At 45.3% G+C, this 10,392-nt stretch overlaps 1 protein-coding gene across 4 annotated transcripts in view; it reads left to right on the top strand.

Annotated features, from left to right (window-relative positions):
* Window positions 1–610: 610 nt before the first annotated feature.
* TBCCD1 (TBCC domain containing 1) overlaps window positions 611–10,392 on the top strand; it is a 146,146-nt gene continuing 136,364 nt past the window's right edge. For all 4 annotated transcript variants that reach the window (XR_012244973.1, XR_012244972.1, XR_012244974.1 and 1 more), the window contains exon 1: window positions 611–1,070. Coding sequence is in view for 1 of the 4 variants with exons in the window: in XM_073633129.1 (XP_073489230.1) it covers window positions 735–1,070 (336 nt within the window). In the remaining 3 variants the exon portion in view is untranslated. The remainder of the gene's footprint in view (window positions 1,071–10,392) is intronic.

The raw sequence follows: 10,392 nt of genomic DNA, 5'->3' as shown, positions 1-10,392 counted from the left end.
TACCTTTGCAGGTAAACATATCTCTCGCATGGGGTATGTACTAAAATGCCCCACGTGAACAAGACTGTAATCACAGTTGCAGGTTTAAATATATTGCAGATTTAAATATATTGCAGATGACTATTAGGCCTCTTGCGCATGGTATTGATGTTTGAACATCTGTATTTTTGGACATCATTTCAGTTGTTTGTTAGGCAAATTTGCGCACATTTGTGTGTATTTGCGCATAACCTCATTATAGCTCCCAGAATGTTGTCGTATTCATACCCATACTCACGTATTCAAGCGGACCAGCATAAAATACTGACCAGGAATGCAGATTTTTCTATTTTTGTTTTACTCATGAATATGTAGCGCTTATTTACATGCCTGTGTGTACAGGCACATCGTAAACAATGGGCTGCATTTTAGATGAATAAAGAAATGCTGTACTGAGCTTTTTCAAGCTGCAGGGTGTAAGAGGCCTTAAAAATTGAACTAAGGTGTCAAAGCATATATTTATTTTAACAGCGTTTCTAAATGCCTCATTCTGTCCCTGAACTGACAAGCCCAGTACTCCCGGAAGTTGGTCGTTCGCTACAACGATTGGACTCGTGTTCCCCTCACTTCCTTGTTTTCCTGCCCTCCGCCCACATGGTGGCGTCTCCTAGGTTTCGCGTCACCTCTAGTCGGAGTTATCTCCTGAGTGTGACAAGTCCTGTCAGCGAGGATTGACTGGTACGCGGACACCCGCCATGGATACCCACCGGGTACAGTTGTGGGCGAGGATGGACCCGTTTTTAATCGGAGTCTTGCAGTTTCCCCCGCCGGCTAAATTCAACCTGCACTACCTGAGGAAGATGGCAACGTACGTACGAACTCGGCCAGTGGACGGCTGCTTCCCGCGCCTCTGCTGGACTATGTGGCGGCACATCGCCTGTGGGAAGCTGCAGCTGCAGGAGGACATGGCGTGGCTGTACTTCGAGGTGTTCCACAGCCTGTCCGAGCGCAACGCGCCAAAGAGCCTGGAGTGGGCTGAGGCGGCCTCCAGCTGCAAGTCGGTGGAAGAATACGAGAGAGTCCGGAGTAAGGTGACTACAGCCTGCACTGCTCTGCCCTTCTGTGGGGCCCAATAGTTCTCCCGTACTACCCCCTTCACCCTCAGTACCCTTTCTCCTGCAGTAACACAGTATCCCTTCACCCACCCGCAGTACCCCTTCACCCGCAGATAGCAGGCGCAGCCAGGAACATTATGTACATGGAGGGCATAGGTGATGCTGCTGGGACACACTGGCTGCCCTGTACCCTCATAACACAAGTGTGGCCAAACTTTTTTTTTTGTATCCATGCTAGGTTTGCACTGATACTTTTGCGGTACGATTTGCATCAATACTAAAAAAAATTGGCGCACATCTCACTGCAAAGAATCGCATACGATTTGAACAGGAATGCAGTGCAACTCCTGTCTGAATCACATGCAATTTCCCCCACTGCTCCTGTGTATAGAAAGGGACAAGTGCCATCTAATGGGCAGTTTAAAAAAATGTTAGAACTCTCAGTACATATCTGGTTACATGCAAAGTAATCTACATAGGTGTCCCTGTCCACCAATGATAGCAAATCAGGGCCACTGGAGGAGAAGTTCCCGGACCCTGTTGGTATAGGGGGGAAGTGATGTCAGCTTGGGCATGGACGGCCTCTACATCTCCTCCAGCCCTGTGAGCACCTCTCAGCGGCCCCGATTTGCTATCATCAGCGGACCGGGACACCTATGTAGATTATTTTGCATGTGGCCAGATATGTAACGTGAGTTCTAATATTTTTTAAACTGCCCACTAGATGGTGCTTTTCCCATTCTATACACACAGAAGTGGTGGGGGAAATTTTCATGTGATTCGGACAGGAATCGCACCGCATTCCTGTTCAAATCACATGTGATTCTTTGCAATGCGATTTGCACCCATTTATTTGATTTTGACACAGATCGCACTGCAAAGTATTGGTTTCAATATCAATACTCACTCAAATGCTTGGTATCTAGTCCATGCTTTTCTTGTAGGTCACAGGAGTATGTTTGCCTTTACTCTGCATTCACACTAGTGAATTTTCTCCTGGATTTGATGTCACAATGGCATGTACGACAATGGAAATCAGCTTCTTTGGTGCAGTGTTTTTTTTTTTTTTTTTTTGCCCCATAGACTTCAATGGGAACACATGGAAAGCACATGTACACTTATTTTTATTGTGTTTTTGTGTATACAATCCAGTCTACTACAAAAAAAACACATGAAGCATGAAAACGCATCATCATGCAGCAGCAATAGTGTGAACCTCGGCTTAACCCTTTTGCTGCAAGGGCCGTTTTTACATTTTTCTTTTTTTTTTTTTTTACCAAAAAATTGGGTCATTTATTGTGTGCCCTAAAATGAACTTTAAAGCTAAAAATAATTTTAGCTTTAAAGATTACATAAGCCTCCCAAAACATGATACGTTTTCTGAACCTAGACACCCTAGAAAATAAAATCGTGGTAGTTCCAATTTTTTTTTATGTCACACGAGGTTACCGCAAAGGTCTAGGAAACACAAAATTTCAGTAAAAAATACACTAAGACCCTTTTCACAGTGGGGCGGTTTGCAGGCGGTATTGCGCTAAAAATAGCGCCTGCAAACCGACCCGAAACAGCCACTGCTGTGTCTGGCTTTCACACTGGAGTGGTGCGCTAGCAGGACAGGAAAAAAAGTCCTGCTAGTAGCATCTTCGGAGCGGTGTATACACCGCTCCTGCCCATTGAAATCAATGGGGCAGCGCGGCTATACCGCCGGCAAAGCGCCTATGCAGAGGCGCTTTTCGGTGTTTTTTAACCCTTTCTCGGCCGCTAGCGGGGGGTAAAACCGCCCCGCTAGCGGCCGCATACCACCGCTAAAACGACGGTAAAGCACCGCTAATAATAGCGGCACTTTACCGCTGCCCCTGCCCCAGTGTGAAAGGGGCCTAAAGTTCATTTTAGGGCACACAACCGCAATAAATTACCCAATTTTTTGGTAAAATACGAGTTTGCACCAAGTAGATACCCAACATGTCAAACCTTAATATTGTGTGCACCCATGAAATGGTGACAAAGTTTAGTACCCTATATTTTCTATAGGCGACACTTTTTAAAAGCACCACTATAGGTCATCAGTTTAGCATTATGGAGGATATTACTCCATAAGGAGTAATATCCTAAGGAGTAATAACTCCAGCTGGAGGGCCGATGTTGCCTATCCCTGGTATAAGTGCATGGAAGTGTAGAACCGGCGCATTAATAAATGCACATCTGTGCAGTGGTGACTAACAAAAAAAATTGTTTTGAGTGGTTGCACGTAAGTAAGGGCATGTTGGTGCATTGGTGGCGAGCACATAAATGCATGGCAGTGCAGGAGTGGTAAAGGGGGTTGTGCATATAATGCAGACCTGGGGGGTGGTAATGAACAGAGAGAGTATGCAAGTGCAGAAGGGGTGGGGGGGTGGGCTCTGGCATGATGGTAAAAGATAGGGAAAGCAGTGCCGGTAAAAGTGATAGGAGGCAATGGGGGGATGGAGATGCTGTTGATCGAATCAGTAAAGAATGGGCACATCCACTGAGATGGGGGTCCACTTATGTGCAGGTAACGTGCCACATCAAGAATACCTAGTTATTAATCAAGTTAACAGTACATGGACTTTACAGGCACCAGGCTAATCCACAAAAATACCATCAAAATATATTTTTCTGGTTTAGCGTGATGCCTATAAAGTCCACATGCTGTTAACTTGATGGAGTTGCTGTGTTGAGATGCTGTGGATAGGGGCAGGAACTGCCTTATGCTATGTGAACTGGAACATGTAATAGATCTAAAAAAGGTGGTGTGCCAGTCTGGCTGCAAAATTGGAAATACACAGTAAAGTCAACTTTTTAAGTAATATGTAAGGGTACATCGGTAGAAAATGACATGCTGGTGACTAAATATTTTAACCACTTGCTTACTAGGCACTTAAACCCCCCTCCTATCCAGACCAATTTTCAGCTTTCAGTGCTCTCACACTTTGAATGACAATTACTCAGTCATGCAACACTGTACCCAAATGATTTTTTTGTCCTTTTTTTCATACAAATAGAGCTTTATTTTGGTGGTATTTGATCACCTCTGGGTTTTTTATTTTTTGCGCTATAAATGAAAAAAGACCGAAAATTTTGAAAAAAACCAAATTTTTCTTAATTTCTGTTTTAAAATTTTACAAATTAGTAATTTTTCTTCATAAATTTTGGTCACAATTTATACTGCTACATATCTTTGGTAAAAATAACCAAAAATGTGTGGAAATTATTTGGTCTGTGTGAAAGTTTAATGCCCCGTACACACGGTCGGATTTTCCGACAGAAAATGTGTGATAGGACCTTGCGGTCGGAAATTCCGACCGTGTGTAGGCTCCATCACACATTTTCCATCGGATTTTCCGACACACAAAGTTTGAGAGCAGGATATAAAATTTTCCGAGAACAAAAAAGTGCCACGCATGCTCAGAATAAATAAAGAGATGAAAGCTATTGGCCACTGCCCCGTTTATAGTCCCGACGTACGTGTTTTACGTCACCGCGTTTAGAACGATCGGATTTTCCGACAACTTTGTGTGACCGTGTGTATGCAAGACAAGTTTGAACCAACATCCGTCGGAAAAAATCCTAGGATTTTGTTGTCGGAATGTCCGATCAATGTCCGACCGTGTGTACGGGGCATTAGAGTCTACAAGCTATGGTGCAAATCATAAAAAAATTATCACATCTGATGTACTGGTGGCCTATCTCATTTCCTGAGACCCTAACATGCCAGGAAAGTACAAATGCCCCCCAAATAACCCCTTTTTGGAAAGTAGACATTTCAATGTATTTAGGTAGAGGTATGGTGAGTTATTTGAAGTTGTATTTTTTTTCCCACAGTTCTTTGCAAAATTGAGATTTTTTTTTTTTCCCCACAAAATGGTCATTGTAATAGCTTATTTCTCTAGTCATCTTCCAGGACGGCACACCTGAGAGATGAGAGGCTCCTCCCTACAGGAAACACAATCAATCGACAGCTGTTTTAAGTCCCCACCCTTCCCCTTGATCCTCAGTTTTTGATTGTGTTTCTCCCTACACAGCGAAACCGTTTGTTTTTTTCCAAATGACCCGAAGCCTGGGGCTGGTGGTCCCCCCCTGGGAGCCGGACCAAATGCCTGGGGAAGGCCTACGGCCACATCACCCTGAAAGTGAAAGAGGACGCCGCCTGCCCGATCTCGTATGATCTCGGAGGCAAAGCAGGGTCGGCCCTGGTTAGTACCTGATGGGCCTCTGGGTCTGGCGGGATATATTTATACTTCCTGGGGGGTTCCCCTATCCTTTCCTCAGGGGGGGCAGCAGAAACTGGAAGAGCCCCCCTGAGAGCTGAAGGCCCCTGGGTACAGTGGTGTCCCCAGAACTTCAGGGGCCTTTTTCCTGTCTCCCCCCCTTACCTGTCCGGGCGTCCGTTCAGACAGGGGTGCTGGCTGTCAGTTCTTTCCAGGGCCCCCGACTCCTGGGCCCCTGGTAGCTCACGTGGGCTGCTGGGGAGGGCGCCGCCTGAACGACCTGCGTTCTTACCCAGGAGGGAAGGCTGAGAGTCAGCAGGCGCCCACATCCTCCTTTCGAGGAGGCACCAGTTCACTACGGTGGATGTTTGCCTAAACCACCTCAGAATGGAATGAGGAACGTACGGCATTGCCCCCCCAAGGGTATATACTGACTGGCAGGACACAGCCTAACCTTGCAGCTCCCTACGGGGACAGCAGTTGGGGGGGCACTTTGGCGGCTATCCTCCTTGCGTGTGGACCATAAGGATGGAAAAGCAAGCCCGGTGGCTGTGGAAAAAGGGGAAGACTACAACGGTGAGTACTTTCCTTTACCTTGGGAATTTAGCTGCAAAATCCCCAATCCCAGCCAGATGGTTTCTGGGCATTTGAGATAATCTCCCCTGGGGTCTAGATTCAAATAGCCCAGAAGCTTCTGCTAAAAACACCAGCTACAGCTCCCTCTTACATCAGAGATGCTGTATGGTGGACAAGTGGTGCAGAGGAGCGAGTGTGCCTAAACCACCTCAGATGGGAAAGAGGTAGGTAAGGCATTTCTTCCCCTTCCCCCTGTATTTACTAAGTGGTGCAGTGCAGGACCTGGGGTCTGCATAACAAAATAGCCCAGAAGCTACTGCTAAAACCACCAGCCACAGCTCCCTCTTACAGCAGAGACACTGTGGTTATCACAACAGTATGTTTCCAGACTCTCCCTACATGTCCGGTTGTGGGACATTAGTAGGGATGAATAGAGCGAAGGGGGGGAGGACCTGGTAGATACAAAGAGTTCCTTACAGGCCAGGTATACCACTGAACAATTTATGGATTGTGCAATGGTTGAAGGATTCAGGAGTAAGCTCTCCTGGTCAGCAGGTGCACTAGGTTATATGGCCCTATTAGCCCAGCTGCTCTGAATCTGAAGTCATAAGCTCCAAACTCCCACTCCACCTTTACATTGTGGTTATATTAAAGTGCAGGAGGTAAGAAAAACCTTTTTGTTGGTTTGGGCTACAGTCAACTCAGTGACAGATCTAAAGGCGATTTACCATAAATCGCTTCCTATATCCTTTAATTAAGGATTTTCTGTGCAAACATATGCAAGAGCTAGATAGATACATGATTGCTTGTTTAAAGCCTGCAGGTGGCTATTTTCCTCCAGGCTAAATTGGTGATCACCTTTTCTAGAGGCTGTCCTAAATTGGTCTCTAGGGCTGGGCTCATTGAGACTTTAGTTTCTGATCAGCCCCACCTGTGTGTGAGCTGGCCAGCGTTTGCTCAGTCTACAGAGGTAAGGTAGGACAACAGCTACTATAGTAAGGTGTCTAACCATTTTTAGAATTTGTTCCTTCACTGGGGGTGAAGTGTTAGTATCTACAGCCCAGGCTATGCCTAGGGATCAAATTGCTCTGTTTGGTTATTTCATAAAGGGATACACCATGACTCCTCCTTGGTTGCACACCAGTAGACCTCAGTAGTGAAGGTTTGTCCTTGCTGGGATGTTTTGTGGCACAGCAGAAATACACATTGAGATTTGTGACATCTCTGCTCATAAGGGGTATAGTGCTGTACATCAGAAATGCACTGCACTGAAGCTTTGTTGTTGTCTGTTATATCCTAAAGGTACTGCCTTATTTGGCTACAGATCAGAAAAATACAACAGGGAAGGTGGTCTGTACTTTCTGGTCTTGTGATGCATGGCGGAAATGCACATAATTGAGTCTTATGACATCTCTGCTCATATTTGTTATATTGCTGCACATCAGACATACTCAAAATTGAGTTCTGTCTGGGGGTTTTTTTTTTTTTTTTGTGTCCTGTATTACTGCCTTACTGGTTGCTTATTAGAAAGGCAATAGTGAAGATTGATGGTCCTGAATTGTTGGGAAATACAAATTGAACCTGTGCCAGGGGTAGTACTAGTACTGCCTTTGGTAATCGGTGGAACCCCCGCAAAGTGGCGTCAGGCTGACAGTGCTATTAACGGCAAAGGTTGCCGATTTTAGGCATGCGATTTGACATGTTGAGTCGCATGCCAAATCCCTTCAATATGGATGTGCTATCTCTATTCAGATTGTTATATTGTTGCACATCAGATATATACAAGATTGAAGGTTGTCTGTCCTTTTTATGTCTTACATTTACTGCCTTATTGGCTGCATATCAGAAGGGACACAGCAGTGAGGTTGCTTGTCCTTTTCTGATTTGTTTTTGCTGCCTCAGCAGGGAGACACATTGAGGATGGTGGCGTATCTGCTCAGTATTGGTATATTACTACACATCAGACATACACAAAGATTGAAGATTGTTTGTGTCCTGTATGTTCTATATTTACTGCCTTATCGGCTGCATATCAGAAAGGCACAGCAGTGAGGGGTGTCTTTTCTGTTTCTCATTGTTCTACCTTGCTGCTTCTTAGGGATACACAGCAGGGGGTTGTTGGCTGCACGCCTCCAGGGAGATACAGCATTGGGGACCCCTCGCTTGTTCAACCTGAAAATTGCAAGTTACCTGCGACCTGTGTAATCTTGAGGTCTGTGGATCCAGAAAGCAGGGTCTGCTTGGTGGCGCTGCGATCTGGAGTTGCACAGACACAAATGGTTCCCATTGGAAGCCATAGTGTATGACTTTTCTCTTGCGTTTTTGCGGTTGCAGGTTGGGTCGCACAGGTGTGGGAGCCCGAAGTTTCCCTTCTGGTTGAGGTTTTGCTACACACAAGAATAGACATCATGGAGTTTATTGCCTTACTTTGCAATACACCAGAAAGATCGCAGCTAGGAAGGCTGTCTGTTTTTATGTGGCTGCACAGCAGAAATACTCAACATTGAAGCTTGTTGGTGCTTTCTGTTTCAGATTCCCTTACCTTACTGCACTTCAGAAAAACACAATGCTGCAGGTTGCTTGGGTCCTTTCCGTGTTGGTTCTATGTGACTGCACTACAGAACTGCATAACAGAAAAATTATTGTCTTGTTATGTTGGTTTAGCTAGCCAGTGCCATATTGATCTTATAACTGTATTTGGTGGTTCATCAGAAATACGCAACATAGAAGTTTGGGTCTTTCTGTCTTATATTTATGGCCCTGTTTTGCTGTACATCAGTAAAACTCCACCGTAAACAGGACTCCCGTCCTTTATGTATATATATCAGTTATGACCTAGCTAGCTGCACTTCAGAAACACGCAGCATTTAGGGTCGGTTCACACTGAGGCAGCACGACTTACAGCGTGACTGCCTCAGGCGACCCAGGACACGACTCAGCGGCGACTTGCGAAACAACTTCTGTATAGAAGTCAATGCAAGTCGCCCCCAAATTGTACAGGAACCTTTTTCTAAGTCGGAGCGACTTGCATCGTGCCGATTTAGAATGGCTCCATTGCACAGAACAGGACGCTACTTGTCAGGTGACTAGGTCGCCTGACAAGTCGTCCCAGTGTGAACCAAGGCTGAGGGTTTGCGTGTGTCTTAATGTTTTTACAGATTGGCTGCACATCAGAAAACCAGACTGTGAGGACTGTTTGTCTACATTGAAGTTCAGATTTGGGTCTCTACCATATTTGATATGTTGGTTTAGCTAGCCACACTCAGATACACATTATTGTCTATTCTTGTGTCCTTTCTGTCTAAATCTATTGTGCTGGGTCCACAATCTATGATCTTTTTTAATTTGTGATATTAATAATGCATGTATCACCTTTTGTATTTCAGCCCTCTTTTCCGTGGAGGGGCCTGGAGTTCTGGCTGCAGACGTCACATGTCAGAAAGCCTCAGCCCCTTACATTCAGGGATGCTGGAACCATTTCCTAAGGTTGAAGCCCAGTAGGGTTATAGGACACTGGAGGAAGGCGATAAAGAATCACCCTGCTTAGTAAGAACTTGGGAAGTTCTGTTCAGAGGAGTATTATGACCTGAAGATGAAGTATAAAGATGTCCACCCGACCGAATAGGTTACGGCTCGGTGCATGGCCTTCATCTCACCCTTCTAGCAGAACTAGATGTAGCAGTATAAGTGTTATACTCCTGCTATGAACTTTATTCTCCTGAAGTAGGCACTCAGGCGTAAGTAAAGCCACAGAGTGGGCATGCCTTAAACCCAGGGATCAAGCCTCAGTTAATCTATTACCCTTAAGTAGGCTTCCCTTTAGTCTTTGCTGATGTAAAGATAAAAATGAACAAAAAAGGTTGTCTGTTAGGGGCCCACCTTTTTTTTGCAGTTTTAATTCCCTGAACAGGGTAGTGTTAAGACAGGCCCTCTTAGTGATCAATTAGTGTCCTTGTCTTACAACACAGGTCTCTGATTAATCTTTAAGGGTTCTAAGTAGCACCTACAGGCACAATAGGCCATGGTTGTTAGATGTGTGAGACAGGCAACATTGATAACCTACAAGTTTAACATGTTTTCTGATTCCATCTTTAAGAGCCCACTCCACCTAGGTCCTGCATCCGAAGCAGAGAAGGCAGGGACATCGGTGGAGTAGACCTGCAGACCAGCCGCATGATCTAGCTATAATATCTTCATCAAGCATATGGAGTGGAGGTAAAACTCACTGCAGAACCAAGGTCCACCAAGAGGGTCTTGCAGTGGTCCCACCCTAAGGTAGGCCTGAGGTACTTGATTATCCTCTCAGGTGTGCCGTCCTGGAAGATGACTAGAGAAAATTGACAGTTACTTACCGATAACTGTTTTTCTAGGATATCTTCCAGGACGGCAGGCCTACTTCCCGCCTGTTGGAGGAGGGAAAATGGTAGAACACTAGAAGGTGAGTACCTAATGAGGAATGATTTCCCTTGTGAACCAGGTTCAGGAGTTACTTC

This window comes from Aquarana catesbeiana, linkage group LG06 (genome assembly GCF_042186555.1).
Source record: "Aquarana catesbeiana isolate 2022-GZ linkage group LG06, ASM4218655v1, whole genome shotgun sequence".
Classification (NCBI taxonomy): domain Eukaryota; kingdom Metazoa; phylum Chordata; class Amphibia; order Anura; family Ranidae; genus Aquarana; species Aquarana catesbeiana.
Note: the sequence above shows the minus strand (reverse complement) of the source record. Positions and strands in the feature narration are given on the sequence as shown.